This window comes from Nylanderia fulva, unplaced genomic scaffold, assembly GCF_048542155.1.
Source record: "Nylanderia fulva isolate GAGA-0341 unplaced genomic scaffold, ASM4854215v1 Scaffold415, whole genome shotgun sequence".
In the NCBI taxonomy this organism is placed as follows: domain Eukaryota; kingdom Metazoa; phylum Arthropoda; class Insecta; order Hymenoptera; family Formicidae; genus Nylanderia; species Nylanderia fulva.
The window spans coordinates 59,766-84,992 of record NW_028190494.1 but is presented as its reverse complement, the minus strand read 5'-3'; the positions used below and the strand labels follow the sequence as shown (position 1 = coordinate 84,992).

The 25,227-nt window shown below is 25.5% G+C and overlaps 3 protein-coding genes and 1 long non-coding RNA gene across 4 annotated transcripts; 1 reads left to right on the top strand and 3 right to left on the bottom strand.

The window, feature by feature from the left end:
- Nucleotides 1-226: 226 nt before the first annotated feature.
- Nucleotides 227-2,946, bottom strand: LOC114944480 (uncharacterized). Its single transcript, XR_014925508.1, has 3 exons — nucleotides 2,796-2,946; nucleotides 893-977; nucleotides 227-422 (listed from the first exon to the last, which is right to left on the bottom strand). It is a non-coding gene; the product is annotated as an uncharacterized LOC114944480 (long non-coding RNA).
- A 4,225-nt stretch (nucleotides 2,947-7,171) lies between these two features.
- On the top strand, nucleotides 7,172-10,750 carry LOC114941526 (uncharacterized). The gene is made up of 3 exons (XM_085486292.1): nucleotides 7,172-7,417; nucleotides 9,255-9,533; nucleotides 10,308-10,750. Exons 2-3 carry the CDS (start codon nucleotides 9,383-9,385, stop codon nucleotides 10,748-10,750), a joined length of 594 nt encoding a protein of 197 aa, XP_085342418.1. The 5' UTR covers nucleotides 7,172-7,417; nucleotides 9,255-9,382.
- Nucleotides 10,751-14,220: 3,470 nt separating this feature from the next.
- LOC114944472 (uncharacterized) lies at nucleotides 14,221-17,120 on the bottom strand. The gene is made up of 4 exons (XM_085486291.1): nucleotides 16,943-17,120; nucleotides 16,129-16,242; nucleotides 15,303-15,432; nucleotides 14,221-15,167 (listed from the first exon to the last, which is right to left on the bottom strand). The coding sequence occupies exons 1-4, from the start codon at nucleotides 17,118-17,120 to the stop codon at nucleotides 14,996-14,998; spliced, it is 594 nt and encodes a 197-aa protein (XP_085342417.1). The 3' UTR covers nucleotides 14,221-14,995.
- Nucleotides 16,748-18,533, bottom strand: LOC114941533 (uncharacterized). Its single transcript, XM_085486296.1, has 2 exons — nucleotides 18,234-18,533; nucleotides 16,748-17,462 (listed from the first exon to the last, which is right to left on the bottom strand). Exons 1-2 carry the CDS (start codon nucleotides 18,382-18,384, stop codon nucleotides 17,230-17,232), a joined length of 384 nt encoding a protein of 127 aa, XP_085342422.1. The 5' UTR covers nucleotides 18,385-18,533; the 3' UTR covers nucleotides 16,748-17,229.
- Nucleotides 18,534-25,227: the final 6,694 nt, after the last annotated feature.

Below are 25,227 nucleotides of genomic sequence, written 5' to 3'. Positions count from 1 at the left end.
ATTTTTGAGTAATTGTTGTTTTAATTGAGCACATTTAAATTTTGCCCAATTAATCAAATAAATAGGCGTTATTTATACACATTTATATGACTTATTTCAAAAAAGATATTTGCGAAAAATGTTGTATAATTTTTCGTCATATACTCATCCCTTGATAATTTTATTTTAATAATTAAATTAGTATAAATATGTCATTATTTAAAATAAATGTATGTAGTTGCACATTGCTATAAATTGCAATTTTTTAAATCACTGGAATGTTTTTCTTATATTAATCAATTTGTTATATATTCATCTTTCGATAATTTTTTGTCAGAATAAAACATAAAACGTTTAAAAAAATTATGATAACTATAAAATCTCAAAAATGCATCTATTTGAAATAAGACCATATACTTACGACGCAACGCTCCTTTCAAATTCTGTAAATATTGTATAAAGTATATTTTTCGACACACATATATATAATATATGTAACTAATAATAAATTTTTATAATATTAAATAATAATTTGATATATATAAAAGAAAACGGATATTATAAGAATTATTGACGATATGAAGAAATAAAGAAAATAATAAAAAGAATAAAAATTAATTGAAAAATTATTTTAAAAAATAGTAAATTATTAAACAAAAATATAAAACAACAATTTATTTCAACAAAAGCGGTTTTCATAGTAAAAGTAATGAAAGTAAGAGTAAATTTATAGTTGCAGATCTAGGAAAATAGCGGAATTGTAAAACTAAAAAAAAACACTATGAAATAATATCAAAAGAAGCGAAATAATAAGGGATATTATATAAATTTGTATAAATTTGTATTATTATAAATTATTTATGATTTATATAATTTCATTTTTTTATATTAGATTCTGTATTGTCTTACTCACGTGTTATTTGTATATGAGAAGCGAACGTTTTTTCAAAATATTTCTTCTGTAAAGACATGTTGCATCATGCGCAGTATAAAGGGTCCTACAATTTACATCAAAATTATATATAAATTAGATATATTCTAAATATATATTTATTATAACGGTTATATGTAAACATAGTGTGATATTAAAAAGAAAATTTATTTATTTTTAATTTTTTATTTATTTTAAAAGTAAATTTTTCGTTAATTTTTACGAAGATAGCAAAATATTAAAGAACCATACAATTAATATCCTCTACACATATGCGCGATTATTACCGGACTCTTTGTATATATACATATATATGTATTTATGTTTTTCAATGTTACATATATTGTAATTAACAGCAATATAACAAAATTAAATTGACAAAAAATTATCTCGTCAAAAAATTATATTCATTTAAAATCTACAAAATTTTAAAAATAAGTTATTAGAGTATAAAAATTTATAAAACATAAAATTTGGTTGTCTGAAGTAAATTACATTTATAAAGACCCGTTATTTTTACATTAAAGCCTGTGTATTTATTCAAAATAAGAAGAAGAAGACAGTAAGGATAAAAAAGACTGAGCAGCGATGACAGAGAGAAAGAGAGAAAGAGAGAGAGAGAGAGAGAGAAAAAGCACATGTTTATTATCACATGTAAATTGTATGAATTATAAACCTGATAATAAATATTATATACATATATATACAATGATTCCTAGAACTATATTATGGATTTTTTTATTAGATTGACAATTAGAATGTTCTTGTATTTTGCTCTATAATTTATAATTAATATATAATTTTTAACTACATTTACTCAACTCCTTATCATAATTTTATTTTGTTATTTTTATCAATGCTTTTTTTTACCAAATCCTTCTAATTGAGATAGTTTTTTATATATTCTCGCCATCAATGTGTGGTACATGTAACATTATTATTTTTTATTATAAAAGTAAAAATTAAATTTTAATCATTTTTAACTTAAATATTTGAAAATTTTCAACTATAATAGAATACCTTATTAAATTGATATGAATTATTGTTTATGCGTTTTTAATATTAACATACGTTTTGAATGTTTTATACAGGGTGTCCGGTGACTCGCGTTTAACACATTAATGAGAGATTTCTGAGGCAATTATCACCGGACACCCGGTATAAAATATTTAATGTAAAAAATTTTACGTAAAATTATTAGTATTATGTCTATTTCTAACTTATATGACTAATATAATTCTACTTTTTTTAAGTGTTATATTTATATATATTTCTCACTTAACAAAATTAATTTTTTTAAACTTTTATAATACCTCTTATAAGAGGATATTTTGAATACAATTGTCTTATATTTTTATTTTTCTTAATTATATATATATATAATCTTCATCAACAAAAATTAATATTTGATACTTATTTCTTGAGCTAATACTCAATATCAACACAACTTCAAAAGCATTTGAAATAATAAAATATACACAGATACTTTTTTATAAAAAGTAAAATGTACGACAAATTTTAGAAAACAAAATTTTAATAATCTAGTAATGAAAGGACAATTAAAAGTGCCTATTATAATATTTATTCTCTGTTATGTAAATTGTATTATTTTTAAGTTTAAAAAATAATTTATTCGATATCGAACTTTTATGGATCCAAGATTATCTCAACATTACAATTCGTAAAATACAATATTATATTATCGATCTTATTTAAAATTATCTCTGGATTAAAATTTAAAGATAATTTTGAATAAAATTATTCTCTTTATACTTATATGTTGATAAATTCTTTAAAATTTCGTTATATACTGTATGATTAAATTTTTTTTGTATTTGTGGACAAATACACATATTTTTTATATGTTTAACATGTTCTGACTTACCTTATATTTCAGAACAGTATGTTAACTGCAAAAGTATATTGTTAAAAATTAACTGCAACAAATTAATACTAGCAGCACGCAATGTTGAAAGAATATAATATATTCACACACACTTTATTAAAAGTATTATATCTACCACGACGTGATTCGAAAGACCACGGAAGACTGACTGATTCTCTGTAGGTGTCATCATGATAAATATGATGTGTAGGTCAACAAAACAAGGATGAACAAAACGAATGTAGTATACAGACTAGAATGTAATGATTGTGACGCGTCGTATATAGGACAAACAAAAAGACATTTGATTACTAGAGTAAAAGAACATCAGAATACAATGATAACTTGCTAAATATTACGAGGCCATGTGAAACGAGCAATAAAAAATTATTTTAAACTTGGAAAAATTTTAATTTAAAAAAACCAATTACAATACAAACTCTAATATTCTTAATTACAAACGTTTCGAACTATACTTAGTCTTCTTTAGTGCGCAATAAAACAATAATAATAAAAATTCTAATAAAAAGTCGCAATACAATAGTCAAAATAAATTAGATAATTATGTCAAAATTAAAAGGCGAAATACGTTAACAATAAATTGAAATAATTAAAAATAGTTCAACACGAAAAGTCCCAGTTAGAAGCAAAAATCGAATTAAAATAATTCATCCGGTTATATATATATAATCCATAAATATTTTAAAATTATTAAAATCTCGGAGTGGCACTTAAACATTCGTCCAAACCAATCACTCATCGTTAGTCGACGAAAGGCTATCAGTCTGGCAATGATCGTGTCCATCTCCTCCAAGTTATTTAATATTTGTTATTATAAACTGAATTTAAAAAGAAATTTTATATTATAAAATAGAAATCCACTTATGTATATGTAAAAATTAAAAATTAAAAATTAGTTACTTGTTGCTTACAATTGTTCCGAATAAATTGAGATGACAATGCCTCTGATTGTTGTTGAACTTAGTACTTGACTGATGTCAAGTCAGTTAACATCAGAATAATATAAAAAGACATGAAACAAGCCACTCGGTGGTCAGCAAACATAGAACCGAATACAATCATGACTTCCGATGGCTTGAGCCATGTATTTTACATACCGAGAAAAATAGACGAAAAAGAGAGATCGCTGAAATGTTCTACATAAAAAGACAAACAAATAAAATTGAAACATAGGGTCGAAACATAGTGTGTACTCATTTTCAATAAATGAATAGTCAGTTCTTGGTCGAATTAAATTGCATCTTATTATTTGTTAACATTTTTATTATTTATTTCAAAAAACATTTTCACAATAAATATTGTGTAATTTCTTGTCATATACTCATCTTTCGATAATTTTATCTTAATAATTTTCTGCACTAAATAGTAATATAATTCAATTAGTATAAACAAGTCATTATTTAAGAAAAATGTATGTAGTTGCATATTGCTATAAATTGCAGTTTTTTTAAATCACTGGAGTGTTTTTCTTATACCAATCAAGTTATCCACATTATTTTGTGCAGAAATTTATTAAGATAAAATAATATCGGAAAGTAAATTTCAAGATGTTTCATATTTTTATCAGAATAGAACATAAAACGTTTAAAAAAATTATGATAACTATAAAATCTCAAAAATGCCTCCATCTGAAATAAGACCATATACTAAAATCGTAAATATTATAATCGATTACTTATTAATCGCGATATGTATTATTTTTTTCTATCCATTTTTTTCTAATTTTAAAATTTCAATATTTTGATTATTTATTATCATCTACTCTATGTGCAAAATTATATAAAGATTTATAACTGATAAAATTAGTATCTCCATATAACATTGCTTTAAAAAGATAATACAATATATTTTTGAAGATCTGTTTTACATTTTTTTAATTATATATGTACTAAATAATCAAACTGTGAGAATAAAGATATAGATCTACAATAAAGAATACAATTTTGAATATAAATCGTGACTTTCCGATGAATTATCGCGAAATGTCAAACCATATGTGTCAACAATTGTTGCGAAATTATATAACGAATTTCTTTGAAAAATTGAAATATTCTATAATTGATAATAATTATATAATAATTATTATAATTTTATCTTTTGTACATATATTATATTATACATATAAGAGGTCTCTAAAAATTTTATACAAACTCTCTGAAGAAGCAATAATATTTTATTGTATTTAAATAAAATATTTATCTCAATACTCATCCTTTATAATAAAAATCATTTAATTAAAACTAATAGAATACCCAACCGAATAGTTCTGAAAAAGAATAAAAATTTTTGAAGAACCGCACAATGTATTATCGAAATATAAGACAGAGTAAATAAATATCGAAAGTACAACATGTTTAATTAACTCGAACATAACGGAGAACACATGCAGCTATTCTTTTGTAAGTAAAGAATGAGAGAATATTTTCTCTATTTATAGTATAATCTGCTTATTCACCACAATACTCACATTGGCGCGCAATCTTATAGGTACAACTGTTCTGTTTGATAAGAACTTTCGATCAGCATCCGCAATAAATGCAGAATGATCACGACGGCGTCAGGAATTTAGTTGGCGATGTGAGCAGCCACCACTTTCTTTAAAGAGTATCAACGAAAAAAGACATCTGCAAAAGATCCTACACGTGCAAATCCTTCAATCGACAAGAGTTTCTGCATATACATTGGTTCTATAATGTTCAAGTTTTGTCGCAACATTGCGACCTGTCCGGCCGAGGTTTCCGCAAGAAGATGACAAGCATGTGTCCTAGCATTCCACCCGGAAGCCTGTGATAGCTTTAAGAAGCGTTCCACAGCAAAAGTTGCATTATTCATCATCTCGTGCACAATAATCAACGGTTGCATATTTGTTCAATTAAGAGTGTCAGATGCACTTAAATAGTTTCTACTATTACCAATTAATATATTCGTCCACCACAGATAGCACAGAATCCATTTCGATTATGCTGTAACATTATTTTGATCAGTGTGTGATATTAATTAGAATTGTGAAATAAATAATAACAGTTGTATTTATTCACATATTTATGCGAATTTTTTTGACTAGTAAAAGCATAATTATTTTTAAACGCGTTGTCCCATTTTCTAATCAAGTTTATCTAATTATTTAGATTTTACTGTCGTGATTTACATGTCATTAGATATTGACACTTCTTTTTAAACAATGTTTATTATCGAACAGATGATTATTTGATTCATGTTCTTCCATATTTTTGGACGCGTTCTCTTATTCTTTATAAGTTTTAGTACCAAAAAAAGATAATTAATTTTTTGAAATTTTGAAGTTTTCATTTAGATAATAAAACTTTAGTATATGATTCTTTTCAGTCGTTCTTATTTTCAAACCTATGACGATTTCATTAATGTATATTGAATTATTTAAATACGCGCTGTTCATTTTATTATGTCTTAATCACTTGCGGCCATAATTAAATATTTCTTGTAATCATATAATTTACTGCTATAACTAACATTTTGTCATGTTTTTTGCAATTTTTTGCACTATTAAAATATATATAAACAATGTATTTTTGCCTGATTCTAAAGTATTAAAAGTCGACGCTATGTTTTCGTAGACGACACTCCTAGTTATTATATTAAACGAAAAAATTTGTAAGTTGGAATGTTTTGATGTAAAATTAATCTGCAGATAATGTACTATCTAAATATTAAAATAAAATATATTTGACTACTTTTATATCGTATTATAAATCGATAATTGATATTTTGTCATTTCTTATCATGATCTTTTCTCTAAAATACCTTGTGTTTGTATAAATAACAAATAATTTGTTCATTATATATTTACAACGTTTGTTCAATTTCTATAAAAAAATCCATATGTGCAATATATACATATATTTCGAAAGTTTCCGACAAAGAAACAATTTTCTACGCGTGCACGACAAATCTCAATAATTATTTTTGTTCAAAATACAGTCTTACTCATGATTTACGCTTACAATTCAGATAAGAGCAGGGACTGAAAATATTGTCGTATTTCGATGTTCTATGCGCGTTAAAATGTGCATCTTTCATTAGCGACTATATATGCAACTATCGTTTTTATATTAATTATGAATTAAAACTGATATTGTATTATTAATTCTGACAAGCAATTTCAACGTAAGAACAATTTTTACAATCTCTCCTTTTGATAGAAGAGATATAATTATTGCTGGCTAATCATAAGACATTCAAATTTATAAACTGGCCCGGCTGCTGCGAAGTAACTCTCATGAAAACACACACATATATATAAACAGTATTTAATGTTTATTTGGGAATACGTCCCGATAAGACATATATTAAATTTATACACAGTACAGACCAGTAAAGTTCGTATTAGTAAAATCAAAGGCGATTATACATACACGCTTTAACGTCGTTCCGTTGAAAAGAAACGAGATTAATAGGAATTACAAAATAAATTCTTGTCACGATTATCTTTTAACAATAAGTATCTGTGCACATTTCTGATTCAAAACAGCAAAATCTAAACACATTTTAATAAAATCTTCAAGTGAAAGAGGTAACAAGGAAAATCTAGAGTTAAGCGAGTTATACGAACAAAAAATCAGCAGGTACGTACAAATAAGACACAGATTAAAAAGAATCCTGTGAGAAAAGATAAATTATGCAGAAATTATCTGTATTACATATATTTTTTGCTATATTTAATATATATATATATATATATATATATATATATATAGTAATATTTTTAAAATTTTTCCACAATTTTGATTAAAACAATAAAGTAAAAAGTACACTTTGTCTTAAATTTTATCAAGAAAATAATACATATAATGCGACAATATTCTGTTTAATATTTTATAATCTTTGAAAATTGACAATATCAAATATCGCTGAATAATTTGTTAAATAAAAATAGTAAATAGCTAATCAAGGAATAACCGTAAATTATTCAAAAAATAATTTAAAAATTATTAGAAAAATATAAACAAACAAATAGGTCGAACACATTATTATATCTTCGAGGTCTTAATTGTTTTGAAGTATATCTTGCATTGTCATGTGTTAGTGACATAAATATATATATAAAGAATTTCTAGTGATATAAAAATCAGTAATTATAATATATTAGTGTATTAAAATTCACAAAATTAAGAATTTGATTTTCTCTACGCCTGTATTTGTTTGTTCATATAAATGAGTCTTTTAATAGATATATAATTTCAAATAATAAAGTACATGAGTAAAGATACATGATTATAAACGGTTTTTCGTCATTTCTTGCTTTTTGTTTATTTTTTATAATAAATAAATATTTGTTCTATTTCTTTTCTTTATAAATACAACAATTAGAAATTTCTTTTATTTCAAAAAGAGACTCAGATCGATAAACTAAAATTTTTATATTTAGAACGAAAATATTTTACATAATACATAATGTTTTCCATTAATTTTATGATTATGTAAATTGGTCTTTTATTTATTTAACTAATTTTTACTTATAACATTCATCTGTGTCTGTTCTGATAACAAATGATTTTTGTATCACTATTTTTGTTTCTTTCTTTTTTCTACTAATATATGAATCTTAATTTTTAACTCAGTAATTGATATATAAAATCAAAAAGTTTACTTTTATATTTATATCATTTTGGCATTATTAAATTCCTCTTTTTCGATTACAATTATTTAATATTATTAATTATTTTGGCATTTTAATAGTCTCTTTTTTATAAGAAATAATGAAAAAGCAGGTGCGAGGTGCCGTTTTCAAAAATTTACTTAGCAGCAAATTTTATATTTATTTCATCAAAACATTTTTTTTTTAATAAATAAGAAATACATTTTTTTACAATATAATTGTTTTTATAAAACATAAACACCTATATTTTTGAAAATTATTTCTATGTGTTATACGTATAACTATTATTCATAAAAATTTATTTTAAATGTATAATTGTATATGTGAAAAATTGATCAAATAACAAAAATAAACAGTAAATTTAATATTATGACAATATGAATGTTTGTCTTTGATAGCATATCATCATATTTTATGTTCAATTTTTATAATATTTATTATTTAATAATAATTGATACAACGTCGTACAATACATTGTTGTAATGAAGCTTTGCATTAAAAAGATTGTTCAATAATACACATATATAGTTATATCTTAAGAGTTTAACTAGGCTCTGTAATATATAAATATAAATTTAACTAATATAAGATAGGCAATAAGAGCCAAATCGCGGATGACAGTGCGTTATTCTAAACGAAACTAAATTTTTTTCCGTTAGAATTAAATACCTGTGCACAAGGCACCAAATTTTTACTTGGACACGGCCAAGATATAAAATTGGAATAATCTCTACAAGAGATTTTTAATTCCATGTATCCCCTATTCCCCCTAAATATAGTTATATCTTACTCTTTAATTTTAGATTTCAGGTTAACCACGATTAAACAACTGACCATAACTGCGCTAGAGTGTTGCAATATACTCGCCGGAAAGCACAGTAATCAAATAAATTTATAAATACTATTCACTAGTCACAAGCAGGACGAAGATATGCAAGACGGAGGTGCCGATCCCTCCAGACAAATGGATTTCGATCCAACTGGACAGCCGGAAACGTATGAATGCCATATCTGTGGACAGACATTCGAATTTTGGCTCATTTTTGATATTCATTTATCGTCCCACGGCACCGGATCGGAGCGTAAGAGAAAGTATTGTAATATATACATTATTGTATATTCTTGTTCTAATAATATGCAAATAACGGAAGATTTAATTACAACGACAATTCTATAAATAATTGAACAGCGCAACGATTATAAGAAGAGAACATGATTTTATTATAAAACATAAAACCGCCAGACATGTATTAGCATTGTAGAAAATTGACATGTTAGACAATACTAAAAATATGTATTCATTATTTTATATTAGTGCTAATTTATTTCTACTTTTATTTGTGTGTAGTTCCTTTGTATTATAAAACTTCTCAAGAAAAACAAAAAAGTCAAAATAATGTCAATTTTACGTCATATTGACTAAAAATGACTTTTTATACTGACATTCTATCTGTTTAATTTTTAAAAGATAATTAAAGGTTTCCATTTTCAATATTCAGATATCATTGTAGTTTGCAGAAGTGTTGAGTGATCGTACACACAGAAAAAAAATGTTGTTGATTCAATTGAACGTCAATGTCACGAGCTGCCATAAACATATGCAGTTGATTCATCCGTATTATTTTAATTCAATGACATAATTAATCAACTCGAGATGTCATGCATTTGTTTATACTGCATATGTTTAAACAAAAATATGTTTGTGGCAGCTCGTGACGTCGACGTTCAATTGTATCAACAACATATTTTTCTCAGTGTATTAAAAATTATATTGTTGACTAATATATTATTTTAAGCAGCTCACTTTTTAAAGTTGTATCTCAATTATTGTTAATACAAAATAATAATTTTTTTAGATGATAAGCAAGAGGAACGTCCCGGTCCCTCCAGACAAATGGCTTCCGGTTCAATTGAAGATAATATGCAAGGCGAAGGTGTCGGTTCTTCCAGACAAAGGGATTCTGATCCAACTGGACAGCCGGAAACGGTCGAATGCAATATCTGTTTAAGAACTTTCTCGTCTGAGAACGTGCTTAAGTATCATTTAGAGTACCACAAATTGTTAAAGGATAAATATCCCTGCAATCTTTGCGGCTTAAGATTCATTTGTTATTCAGATATTAAAAATCATATCAATGAGCCACACAAGAGTAGTCCTTTGAATTGTAATATTTGCACGAAATCTTTTGCGGATTTACGCTTGCTTTCACAGCACGAAGAGAAAGAGCATAAGAAAGAAAAGGAAATGCGAGACGGAGATGCCGGTCCTTCCAGACAGATGGATTCCGGTTCCAAATGATAATTGAAAGAGAAAAGGAACGTAACAATGTGATAATTGAAGGAGAAGAGGAACGTAACAATGTGATAATTAAAAAAGAAGAGGAACTCGATCCTGCCTGGCCGTGACGAAGACTTATCTCAACATCTTGATTTTATACTGGACTGCACACCAGATTGAGAAGAACAAAATTGAAGATGTTGAACCTATAGAACAATCCAAGGTTAATCAGCAGCGCGATGACAGCTTCAGACAGGATATTTATGTAGCACAACAAGAAGGCGACGAATCTTTTGGATCTGTTTCGGGCCTCTTGCAATACTCCTCTTATCCGATATAAATATGAAGATTCCGAACTTCTAATAAAGAATATTTCAAGTCTCTAATCTTAAAATTGACGCGCAAAAGCCGCAAGCATTGACAAGTAAAATCGAGTTGGTCGAAGGCGAAGAAGTTCAACAGCAAAGTATACATCGCTAAAGCATTTTGCACAGCACCAATATGACAGAAAATTGAAATGTAAAATTGCGACACGGATTTCAGCTCGACCAACAGTACAGATACAAATGTCAAAACGAAGAAAATATCGCCAAAGTATAGAGCCGTTTAAATTTTGATGCAACACAAATTTTCAACATGATAAAAATTTCGAAATTTACCTACTCGATTCTATCAAATCCAAGCCATATTTAAATGTAAAAGACCAGTTTGATTTGAAATGAATTCCGAATAATTTAAATCTTCTTCAATAAGTAAAAATCAAAAATTATTCTTCTACTAATAATTTTATGTAATCGCATAATGCAACTTGAGAAATATATGGATGTAGATAGACAAACATATATATATATATATATATATATATATATATATTTAAAATTTATATTTATATATAAATTTATATTTATTTATATATAAATATAACTATATATATCTACAATTTTTACTTTTCAATACTTAAAATCGTCCTTTTTATTTTTGAATATATCTCATTAACGTCTATCCTGCAATTTAAATATGATTTGTTTAAATATATATCTATATATATTTAAATAACATACTTTAAATATAGGATATCGTTAATTATGAGATACATAAAGATACATAAAGATAATTTTAAATATAGAAACGTAAAATTATACAGTAAAATTTTGTCACATAGAAAATTTTGCTCGCTCATAAATCAACATTAATAACATTATTAACTTGTTTTTTCTGTTTTAGATAAAGATAATCTTTAATAATATTAAGTTATTATAATGTAATCATTATATTATTAATCATTATTTTGTTATTGTATCAATAACTAATCTGTTAATTAGTAATTATTGATTTATAATTTATGCATTATTAATGATTATTATAAATGAAATTACACTATCGTTTATGTATATAAAATTGGTATTATTAACAATTATAAATCGTATTAATTAGACAATTGTACGTACAGATACATGTGCAGACGTACACATACATACCCAGTTAGCGACAGTAATTAGTATGACATCATTTTAATGTCATAATAATTACTGTGGCTATTTGGGTATGTACAAACGTACACATACGACATAATTATAATTATTACTTTCTGACAACCAATAATTAAACAATTTAATTATTAACATTATATATTTAATAATTATAATTTACGAGTATAATTCTCGCATAGAAGAAATTTTTAATTTATATTTCATATTATCCGTTAAACTTTAATTTTCTATGTAAAATTGGTTACTAAATGAGTGATTTTTGTAATATACATTATTATTTGGTTGTAATATTTTTGTTCTAATAATATGCAAATGACGAAAGATTTAATTACAACAATTCTTTCAATAATTGAACAGCGCAGCTATTATAAAAAAGAACGTGATTTTATTATTTTAATATAAAACATGAAACCGCTAGACATGTATTAGCGTTGTAGAAAATTGACATTTTAGGTAATACTAAAAATATGTATTCATTCTTTTATATTAATGCTAAGTTTTTTTCACTCTTTTGTGTGTAGTTTCTTTGTATTATAAAACTTCCCAAGAAGAACAGAAAAGTCAAAATAATGTCAATTTGACTGTCATATTGATTAAATTTAATGTCATTTTTTAATCATCTTCCAAATCGAGATTTCCATGACCAAAAAATGACATAAATTGAATCAATATGACGTCAAATTGACATTATTTTGACTTTTCTGTTCTTATTGAGAAGTTTTATAATACAAAGAAACTACACACAAAAAAGTGAAAAAACTTAGCATTAATATAAAAGAATGAATACATATTTTTAGTATTACCTAAAATGTCAATTTTCTACAACGCTAATACATGTCTAGCGGTTTCATGTTTTATATTAAAATAATAAAATCACGTTCTTTTTTATAATAGCTGCGCTGTTCAATTATTGAAAGAATTGTCGTAATTAAATCTTCTGTCATTTGCATATTATTAGAACAAAAATATTACAACCAAATAATAATGTATATTACAAAAATCACTCATTTAGTAACCAATTTTACATAGAAAATTAAAGTTTAACGGATAATATGAAATATAAATTAAAAATTTCTTCTATGCGAGAATTATATTCGTTAATTATAATTATTAAATTTATAATGTTAATAATTAAATTGTTTAATTATTGGTTGTCAGAAAGTAATAATTATAATTATGTCGTATGTGTACGTTTGTACATACCCAGATAGCCACAGTAATTATTATGACATCAAAATGATGTCATACTAATTACTGTGGCTAACTGGGTATGTATGTGTACGTCTGCACATGTATCTGTACGTACAATTGTCTAATTAATACGATATATAATTGTTAATAATACCAAAAAACGATAGTGTAATTTCATTTTCAATAATCATTAATATTGCATGAATTATAAATCAATAATTACTAATTAACAGATTAATTATTGATACAACAACAAAATAATGATTAATAATATAATAATTACATTATAATAACTTAATGTTATTAAAGATTATCTTTATCTAAAACAGAAAAAACAAGTTAATAATGTTATTAATGTTGATTTATGAGCGAGCAAAATTTTCTATGTGACAAAATTTTCTTGTATAATTTTACGTTTCTATATTTAAAATTATCTTCTTTATGTATCTCATAATTAACGATATCTTATATTCAAAGTATGTTATTTAAATATATATAGATATATATTTAAACAAATCATATTTAAATTGCAGGATAGACGTTAATGAGATACATTCAAAAATAAAAAAGACGATTTTAAGTATTGAAAAGTAAAAATTGTAGACATATATAGTTATATTTATATATAAATAAATATAAATTTATATATAAATATAAATTTTAAATATATATATATATATATATATATATATATGTTTGTCTATCTACATCCATATATTTTTGAAGTTGCATTATGCGATTACATTAAATTATTAGTAAAAGAATAATTTTTGATTTTTACTTATTGAAGAAGATTTAAATTAATCGGAATTCATTTCAAATCAAACTGGTCTTTTACATTTAAATATGGCTTGGATTTGATAGAATCGAGTAGGTAAATTTCGAAATTTTTATCATGTTGGAAATTTATGTTACACCAAAATTTAAACGGTTTTATCTTGGCGATATTTTCTTAGTTTTGACATTTGTATCTGTACCATTGGTCGAGCTTACTGAAATCCGTGTTGCAATTTAACATTTCAATTTCCTGTCATATTGGTGCTGTGCAAAATGCTTTAGCAATGTATACTTTGCTGTTGAACTTCTTCGCCTTCGACCAACTCGATTCTATTTGTCAATGCTTGCGGCTTTTGCGCGTCAATTTTAAGATTAGAGACTTGAAATATTCTTTATTAGAAGTTCGGGATCTTCATATTTATATCGGATAAAGAGGAGTATTGCAAGAGGCCCGAAACAGATTTGAAAGATTCATCGCCTTCTTGTTGTGCTACATAAATATTTTGTCTGGAGCTGTCATCGCGCTGCTGATTATCCTTGGATTGTTCAATAGGTTCAACGTCTTCAATTTTGTTCTCCTCAATCTGGTGTGCAGTCCAGTATAAAATCAAGATGTTGAGATAAGTCTTCGTCACGGCCAGGCAGGATCGAGTTCCTCTTCTTTTTCAATTATCACATTGTTACGTTTCTCTTCTGCTTCAATTATCACATTGTTACGTTCCTTTTCTCTTTTAATTATCACATTGTTACGTTTTTCTTTTTCTTCAATTATCACATTGTTACGTTCCTTTTCTCTTTCAATTATCATTTAGAACCGGAATACATTCTGTCTGGAAGGACCGGCATCTCCGTCTCGCATTTCCTTTTCTTTCTTATGCTCTTTCTTTTCGTGCTGTGAAAGCAATCGTAAATCCGCAAAAGATTTCGTGCAAAAATCACATTTCCATCGACCAACAGTGTGCGACGAACGCGTATGTGCACTGAAATGGGATTTACAAATGAATGTTAGGTCGCAATTGTAGCAAGGATAATTCTGATTAAATTTGTGGACCTCTAAATGATTATGAAGCACGTCGAAAGAACAGAATAGTCTTAACCTGAGATGGCATACATACTTGTCCGGTTGTTCAGTTAGATCGGAATCCATTTGTCTGGAGGAATCGACACCTTCAGCTTGCATATTATTTCCAGTTGAACCTGAATCCATTTGTCTGGAGGGATCGGCACCTTTCTCTTGCTCATTATCTAAAAAAATTATTATTTTGTATTAAAAATAATAGAGATGCAACTTTAAGAAGTGAACTGCTTTAAATAATGTTTTAATCAACAATTTAATTTTTCAAAAGTTACTCAACTCTTCTGCGAACTACAATAATATCTGAATATAAAAAACGATAACCTTAAATTATTCTCATAATAATATGCATTGCATCTACACAGTCGATAAACGTACGTCACATTTTCTAAAATTTAAACAGGTAAGGAAGCCAGTATAAAAAGTCATTTTTTAGTCATCTTCGAGATCGAGATTTTCATGACTAAAAAAATGACATAAATATAGTCAATATGACATAAAATTGATGTCATTTTGACTTTTTTGTTATTCTTGGGAAGTTTTATAATACAAAGGAACTACACACAAATAAAAGTAAAGAAAACTTAGCATTAATATAAAAGAATGAATACATATTTTTAATATTGTCTTAAATGTCAATTTTCTACAATGCTAATACATGTCTAGCGGTTTTATGTTTTATAATAAAATCATGTTCTTTTTTTATAATCTTTGCGCTGTTCAATTATTTAAAGAATTGTCGTTGTAATTAAATATTCCGTCATTTGCGTATTATTAGGACAAGAATATATAATAGAGTATATATTACAATAACCACTCATTTTGTAATCAATTTTACACGGAAAATTAAAGTTGCTGAGACAAACCTTTCGAGTCCGCGTCTTCTTTGCCATTATTATGAATTGTCCTTATGTGCCTTTTAAGGTTGTATAATTTTGCAAATAATTTCCCACATTTATCACACTTGTAATGCTTATTATCTAAAAAAATTATTATTTTGTATTAAAAATAATAAAGATGCAAATTTAAGAAGTAAGCTGCTTTAAATAATATTTTAATCAACAATTTAATTTTTAAAAAATTACTCAACTCTTTAGCGAACTACAATAATATATCTGAATATAAAAAACGATAACCTTAAATTATCTTCATAATAATATGCATTGCATCTACACAGTCGAGAAACGTACGTCACATTTTCTAAAATTTAAACAAGTAAGGAAGCCAGTATAAAAAAATCATTTTTTAGTCATCTTCGAGATCGAGATTTTCATGACTAAAAAAATGACATAAATATAGTCAATATGACATAAAATTGATATCATTTTGACTGTTTTGTTCTTCTTGGAAAGTTTTATAATATAAAGGAATTACACCCAAATAAAAGTGAAAAAAAACTTAGCATTAATATAAAAGAATGAATACATATTTTTAGTATTGTCTAACATGTCAATTTTCTACAATGCTAATACATGTCTAGCGGTTTTATGTTTTATAATAAAATCATGTTCTCTTCCTATAATCGCTGCGCTGTTCAATTATTTAAAGAATTGTCGTTGTAATTAAATCTTTCGTCATTTGCATATTATTAGAACAAGAATATATAATAATGTATATATTACAAAAACCACTCATTTTGTAGCCAATTTTACACAGAAAATTAAAGTTGCCGAGACAAACCTTTCGAGTCCGCGTCAGAGATGTCGGATCTAAGCTTCTCCCTTTTACGCTTTAACTCCTGTTTCATCTTTTTAAAGGATTCGCGTTCGAGATTCCTTTGCTTACGCTTCAACTCGTACTTCAGTTTCTCCGCTGTTACGGATTCTTTGCTTACACTATGGTGTTTTTTTTGTGCCATTCAAGGTCGAAGAGATCATAAAAAGTTGAATTGCATATATCACACTTGAAAAGATTAACATTACGTGTCGAACGCGTATGTGCATTGAAATGGGATTTACAAATGAATATTATAGGTCGCAATGGTTGCAAAGATAATTCATGTGGACCTTTAAATGATTATGAAGCACGTCCAAAGAACAGAATAGTCTTAACCAGAGATTGCATACATACTTGTCCGGCTGTTCAGTTGGATCGGAATCCATTTGTCTGGAAGAACCGACACTTTCGCCTTGCATATTATCTCCAATTGAACCGGAAGCCATTTGTCTGGAGGGACCGGGACGTTCCTCTTGCTCATTATCTAAAAAAATTATTATTTTGTATTAAAAATAATTGAGATACAACTTTAAAAAGTGAGCTGCTTAAAATAATATTTTAGTCAACAATGAAATTTTTAATACACTGAAACAAAATGTTGTTGATTCAATTGAACGTCGACGTCACGGGCTGCCACAAACATATTTTTGTTTAAACATATGCAGGATAAACAAAAGCATGAAATCTTGATTTGATTAATTTTGTCATTGAATTAACAAAATACTGATGAATCAACTGCATATGTTTATGGCAGCTCGTGACATCGACGTTCAATTGAATCAACAACATTTTTTTTCTGTGTGTACGATCACTCAACACTTCTGCAAACTACAATGATATCTGAATATTGAAAATGGAAACCTTTAATTATTTTTTAAAAATTAAACAGATAGAATGTCAGTATAAAGAGTCATTTTTAGTCAATATGACGTAAAATTGACATTATTTTGACTTTTTTGTTCTTCTTAAGAAGATTTATAATACAAGAGAACTACACACAAATAAATGTAAAAATAAATTAGCACTAATATAAAATAATGAATACATATTTTTAGTATTGTCTAACATGTCAATTTTCTACAATGCTAATACATGTAGCGGTTTTATGTTTTATAATAAAATCATGTTCTCATCTTATAATCGTTGCGCTGTTCAATTATTTATAGAATTGTCGTTGTAATTAAATCTTCCGTTATTTGCATATTATTAGAACAAGAATATACAATAATGTATATATTACAATACTTTCTCTTACGCTCCGATCCGGTGCCGTGGGACGATAAATGAATATCAAAAATGAGCCAAAATTCGAATGTCTGTCCACAGATATGGCATTCATACGTTTCCGGCTGTCCAGTTGGATCAAAATCCATTTGTCTGGAGGGATCGGCACCTCCGTCTTGCATATCTTCGTCCTGCTTGTGACTTTCTTTTTTACCAACAAATTTATTTTGAGAATAGTATTTATAAATTTATTTGATTACTGTGCTTTCCGGCGAGTATATTGCAACACTCTAGAGCAATTATGGTCAGTTGTTTAATCGTGGTTAACCTGAAATCTAAAATTAAAAAGTAAGATACAATTATATATGTATTATTGAACAATCTTTTTAATGCAAAGCTTCATTACAACAATGTAATGTATGACGTTGTATCAATTATTATTAAATAATAAATATTATACAAATTGAACATAAAATAAGATGATATGCTATCAAAGACAAACATTCATATTGTCATAATATTAAATTTACTGTTTATTTTCGTTATTTGATAAATTTTTCACATATACAATTATACATTTAGAATAAATTTTTATGAATAATAGTTATACATATTACATATAGAAATATTTTTCAAAGATATATGTGTTTATGTTTTATAAAAAATATTATATTGTAAAAAAATGTATTTCTTATTTATTAGGAAAAAAAATGTTTTGATGAAATAAAAATAAAATTTGCTGGTACGTAAACTTTTAAAAACGGCACCTCGCAACTTATTTTTCATTATTCTTATAATAAGAAGACTATTAAAATGCCAAATTAATTAATAATATTAAATAATTGTAATCGAGAAAGAGGAAATTAATGCCAAAATGATATAAATATAAAAATAAACTTTTTGATTCTATATATCAATTGCTGAGTTAAAAATTATGATTCATATATTAGTAGAAAAAAGAAAGAAACAAAAATAGTGATACAAAAATCATTTGTTATCAGAACAGACACAGATGAATGTTATAAGCAAAAATTAGTTAAATAAATAAAAGACCAATTTACAAAATAATTGTTATCACGTAGAAATTAGTGATGAATCAATATCAAATTACATTTCAACGTTAGCTTAGTAATGGCCTGTTAACGTATAAAAATACTAAATAATTCGATTAATTTAGAGATACATATTTATATTAATGTAGTGGAAAACGGGACAGAAAAACAAATAAATCGTCAAACTAGTCATGTTTGAGAATTTAAAAAACATAATTTTAATGATTTATGTGATAGAAATAGGTATTTAAGTAGTAAAGTACATATATGTTCTACTTTCTCTAAATACAGAAGTTAAAATTCTTAAAGGAATTCTTCTTTTCTTGAAAAATGTGGTCGTAAAACGTTTTTATTAACCGACATCCTTTAATGTATTATTTACAATATAATAAATAATCATGAAATTAATGGAAAACATTATGTATTATGTAAAAAATTATCTTTCTAAATATAAAAATTTCAGTTTATCGATCTGAGTCTCTTTATGAAAAAAAAGGAATTTTTAATTGTTGTATTTATAAAGAAAAGAAATAGAACTAATATCTACAATATTTATTAAAAAAAATAAACAGAAAGCAAAAAATGACGAGAAACCGTTTATAATCATGTATCTCTATTCATCTGCTTTATTATTTGAAATTATATATCTATTAAAAAACTCATTTATGAACAAACAAATACAGACGTAAAGAAAATAAATTCTTAATCTTATTAATTTTAATACACTAATATATTATAATTACTGATTTTTATATCACTAGACATTTTTTATATATATATTTATGTCACTAACACATGACAATGCAAGATATACTTCAAAACAATTAAGACTTCGAAGATATGAAAATGTGTTTGACCTATTTGTTTGTTTATATTTTTCTATATAATTTTTAAATAATTTTTTGAAGAATTTACGGTTATTCCTTGATCAGGTATTTACTATTTTTATTTAATAAATTATTCAGCGATATTTGATATTGTCAATTTTCAAAGATTATAAAATATTAAACAGAATATTGTCGCATTATATGTATTATTTTTTTGATAAAATTTAAGACAAAGTGTACTTTTTACTTTATTGTTTTAATCAAAATTGTGGAAAAATTTTAAAAATATTACTATATATATATATTTATATATATATATATATATATATATTAAATATAGCAAAAAATATATGTAATACAGATAATTTCTGCATAATTTATCTTTTCTCACAGGATTCTTTTTAATCTGTGTCTTATTTGTACCCCCCGCTTTTTTTTTAATTGGGGATAATCGTTAAAACTCTTTTTTTCCTTTTAAAACCAAAAGGGAGGGGGTTTTCCCCTTTTTCAAAACTTTAAAAAATTTTAATTAAAAATTTTGTTTTTTTATATTTTTGCTTTTTTTTGTTTTGAAATCAAAATTTTTCCCCAGATTTTTATTTTAAAAAAAAAATCGTGAAAAAATTTTTTTTAAAAATTCCCCTAATTTCTTTTTTTCTTTAAAAGGGAACCCCGTTTAAAGGGGGGTAATGTATAATCCCGGGGTTTTTTTTACTAATACCAAATTTTACGGGCCCCTTACTGTGAAAAATTTAAATTTTTTCCTTATCGGGACGTTTCCCCCCCAAATTTTAAAAAATTAAATACTGTTTAATATATGTTTTTTTTTTCCCCATGGATTTTTTTTGAAAAAGCCGGGCCATTTTTTAAAATTTGAATCCCCTTAAAATGTTAAAACCCCACAAAATTTTTATATCTTTTTAAAATCAGAAGGAGAGATTTAAAAATTTTTTTTTATTTTTAAATTTTGTTTTTTCAGAATTAATAATACAAAAATTTTTAAAAATTAAAAATTTTTAAAAACGATATTGGGGCATATATTCGCTAATGAAGATCACTTTTAAAAACCCGCGCTGAAAACCCCAAATACAAAAATTTTTCACCCCCCTGCTCTTCTCAAAATTGGGGAAGCGAAACATGATAAGACTGTTTTTTTTAACAAAAAATTTTATTGAGATTTGTTTTTCCCAGCGGTAGAAAATTGTTTCTTTGGGAATTTTCCCGAAATATATGAATTATTGCACTTTTGGATTTTTTTAAAATTTAAAAACAAACTTTAAAAAATAATAAAACAAATTTTTTGTTTTTATACAAACAAAGGGGGGAAATTTTAAAAAAAAAGATCATGATAAAAAAGGGGAAAAATATCAATTAGCGTTTTTATAATCAAAAATAAAAGTGGTCAAATTTTTTTTTTTAATATTTAGATAGACTTAAAATCTGCAGTTAAAATTTTACTAAAACCCCTTCCAACTTTAAATTTTTTTTCGTTTAATTAATAAAAAAGGATCCCCGTAAAACAAAACAAGCGTCGTTTTTAAATTTTTTAGAATCAGGAAAAAAAATTTTGGTTTTAATATTTAATGTAAAAAAAATTGAAAAAACCCCTAAAAAATGTTTTTTTAAAAACAGAAATTTTAAAATGATTTACAAAAATTTTTTAATTTGGCCAAAAGTGATTAAGACATAATAAAAAAAACACGCGTATTTAAAAATTCAATATACTTAAAAAAAAACCGTCATGGTTTAAAAAAAAACCGACTGAAAAGAATTTTTATAAAAAGTTTTTTTCTAAAAAAAAACTTCAAAAAATTTAAAAAATTTTTATTTTTTTTTTTGGGGGTACAAAAATTTTATAAAGAATAAAAAAACGCGCCAAAAAAATTTTTGGAAGAATTTTAAAAAAATAATCATCTTTTCGAAAAAACCCTTTTTTAAAAAGAAGTGTCAATATCTAATACCTAAAAATCACGACAGTAAATCTAAATATTAGAAAACCTTGATTAGAAAAGGGGAAAAAGGGGGTTTAAAAAAAAAAAATTTTTTTTACTTTTTAAAAAAAACCCGCAAAATATTGAATAAATACAACTGTTTTTTTTTTTTTAAAAATTTCAAAATCCCCACACAGGGGAAAAAAATAATTTTACACATAATAAAAAATGGATTGGGGAAACTGGTGGCTAATATTTAAATTTTTGGAAAATAGAAAAAAATTTTTAAAAAGGGCTTTTTACACTCTTAATTGAAAAAATTTTTAAACCTTTTGGATTTTTGGGGGCACGGATGAGAATAATGCTTTTTTTTGCGGGGGGAAGCTTCTAAAGGGGCTTAAAGGGTTTTTCCGGGTGAATGCTAGGAACCATGCTTGTCATTTTTTTGGGGGAAACCTCGGCCGACAGGTCGAAAATTTCCCCAAAAAACGGGGCATTTAAAAACCCCTTAAAGAAAAAACTCTTGCCCCTTAAGGGGTTTGCACGGAGGATTTTTGCAGGTGTCTTTTTTTTCGTTGATCCCCTTTTTTAAAAAAAGTGGGGGCTCTCACATCCCAAAAAAATTCCTGAGGGGCCCTCGTGATCTTTTTTTAAAATTTTTGGGGATGCTGATCAAATTTTTTTATCAAACAGAAAAAGTTGTACCTATAAGATTTCGCCCCAATTTTGGAAAATTTGGGTGAAAAAGGGGAGATTATACTATAAATAGAGAAAATTTTCCTTTATTCTTTATTTTTCAAAAGAATGCTGCATGGGGTTTTTTTCCCCCTTTTCTTTGTTTTTAATTTTAAATTTTTTTTTTCGAAAATTTTTTTTAAATCTGCCCCTTTAAATTTTGATAATAAAAAACGTGGGGGTTTTTTTCCCCCCAAAAATTTTTTTTTTTTTTTTCAAAACAGGGGGGTTGGTATTTTTTTAATTTTTTTAAATTAAAAAAAGATTTTTGTATAAAGGATAGTATTGGGGAAAAAATATTTTTTAAAAAACCCCAAAAAAAATTATTGCTCCATTAGAGATTTGGGGAAAAAAATTTTTTTGAGACCTTTTATATGTAAATTTTTACTATTAAAAAACAAAAAAAAATTATAATAATTATTATATATATTTTAAAAATTTTAAATTTCAATTTTCAAAGAAATTTTTATAAAATTTTGAAAAAATTTTTTGACCCCTAGGGGGTTACTTTTTTGCGAAATTTTTATGGAAAATCCCATTTATTTCCCCAAATTTTTTTTTCTTTTTGGGAAAAATCTAAAATCGTTTTCCCCAAAATTTTTAAAATTTTTATACATTTTAAATTTAAAAAAATGAAAAAAATCTTCAAAATATTTGTATTTTTTTTAAAAAAAAATGTTAAGGGGGGATACTTTTTTAAACGTTTAAATTTTTATAAATTTTTTCCCAAAAGTAGATGATATAAAAATAAAAAATTTAAAATTTTAAAATTTTAAAAAAAAGGGGTTTAGAAAAAAATAATACATATCGGGGAAAATAAGTAATCGATTTAATTTTACGTTTTTTTTTATGGGGGCTTTTTCAGATGGAGGCTTTTTGATTTTTTATAAGTTATCATTTTTTTTTAAACCCCTTTTTTAAAATTTTATTCTCCCCAAAAAAGGGAAACTCTTGAAATTTACTTTTTTCGTATTTTTTTTTTTTAAAATTTTTTTCCTGCACAAAATAATGGGGAAAAATTTTATTGGAAAAACAAAAACACCCCAGAATTTAAAAAAAATTTTGGAATTTTAAAATAGCAATACAACCCCCTTATTTTTCTTAAAAATGACTTTTTTATACTAATTAATTTAAAATTTACTTTTTTTGCAAAAATTTAAAATTAATTTTAAAATTTAAAATCGAAAGATGGGTATATGACAAGAATTAAAAAATATTTATTTGAAAATGTTTTTTTAAAAAAATTAAAAAATGTTAAAATAAAAAAAAGGGAATTTAAAAAATTTGACCAAAAACTGACTATTCTTTTTTTTAAAAGAGTACACAAAAATTTTAAAACCCTATTTTCTTTTTTTTTTTTTTTGTCTTTTTATGTAAATTTTTAAAACGACCCCCTCTTTTTCGTCTATTTTTTCTGGTTTTTTAAAAAAAAATTGGCCCCGCCATCGGAATTCATGATTGTTTTGGGGTTCCCCTATTTTGCAAAACCACCGGGTGGTTTTTTTTCATTCTTTTTAATATTTTTTTGGTTGTTAACGACTTGACATCAAAAAGTACAAGTTCAACAACTAAAAAGTTTTGTCACCTAATTTTTTTGGGGAAATTTGGGGGTAACCAAGTAACAATTTTTTTAATTTTTTTTAATTTTTTTACTTAAAAATAATGGATTTCTATTTTATAATTAAAATTTCTTTTTAATTCTTTTTATAAAAAATTTTAAAAAAACCTTGGGGGAAAGGGGGACACGATCTTTCCCCAACTGATGCCTTTCGGGACAACGATGAGTGTTGGGGTTTTGGACAATTTTTTAAATGCCCCCCCCGAATTTTAATATTTAAAATATTTAGGTTTTTAAAATTAATAAACCGGAAAATAAATTTTTTTTTAATTAAAATTTTTTGCTTCAACGGGACTTTTCGTGTTAAAACTATTTTTAATTTTTTTAAATTTTTTTTGGGGTTAACTTTTCCCCCTTTTTAATTTTGCCATCAATAAAATTTTAATTTTGACTATTAAAATTGCGACTTTTTAAAAATTTTTATTATTTTGGGGTTTTTTTTCGCACAAAAAAAGAAAAAGTAAAGTTCGAAATTTTTTGAATTAAAAATTTTTGGTTTTTTGGTATTGAATTTGGGGGTTTTTTTAAAAAAAATTTTTTCCAATTTTAAAAAAATTTTTTATTCTTTTTTCACAGGGCCTCGTAAAATTTAGAAATTTTATCATTGTATTCAAAAGGTTTTTTTACTCTAAAAACAAAAATTTTTTTTGTTTGCCTATATACGACGCTCACCAAAAACTTCTAGCCCCGTATACTAAAATTGTTTTTTCATCCTTGTTTGGTTTGACCTAAAACCTCATATTTATCGGGGGTGAAACCTCCCCAAAAACAGTCAGCCCCCTTTCCCGGGGGCTTTCAATCACCGGGGTAATATAATCCCTTTTTTTTAAAAAATTGGGGTGTGAATAAAATTTATTCTTTC

Coding starts and splice junctions, on each gene's coding strand:
- LOC114941533 (XM_085486296.1), bottom strand. CDS start 18,384: ATGCAAGACGGAGGTGCCGATCCCTCCAGACAAATGGATTTTGATCCA. Junction 17,463..18,233: donor CCACGGCACCGGATCGGAGC/GTAAGAGAAAGT, acceptor TAATTTTTTTAG/ATAATGAGCAAGAGGAACGT.
- LOC114944472 (XM_085486291.1), bottom strand. CDS start 17,120: ATGGCACAAAAAAAACACCATAGTGTAAGCAAAGAATCCGTAACAGCG. Junction 16,243..16,942: donor CTCTGACGCGGACTCGAAAG/GTTTGTCTCGGC, acceptor TAATTTTTTTAG/ATAATAAGCATTACAAGTGT. Junction 15,433..16,128: donor AGAAGACGCGGACTCGAAAG/GTTTGTCTCAGC, acceptor TAATTTTTTTAG/ATAATGAGCAAGAGAAAGGT.
- LOC114941526 (XM_085486292.1), top strand. CDS start 9,383: ATGCAAGACGGAGGTGCCGATCCCTCCAGACAAATGGATTTCGATCCA. Junction 9,534..10,307: donor CCACGGCACCGGATCGGAGC/GTAAGAGAAAGT, acceptor TAATTTTTTTAG/ATGATAAGCAAGAGGAACGT.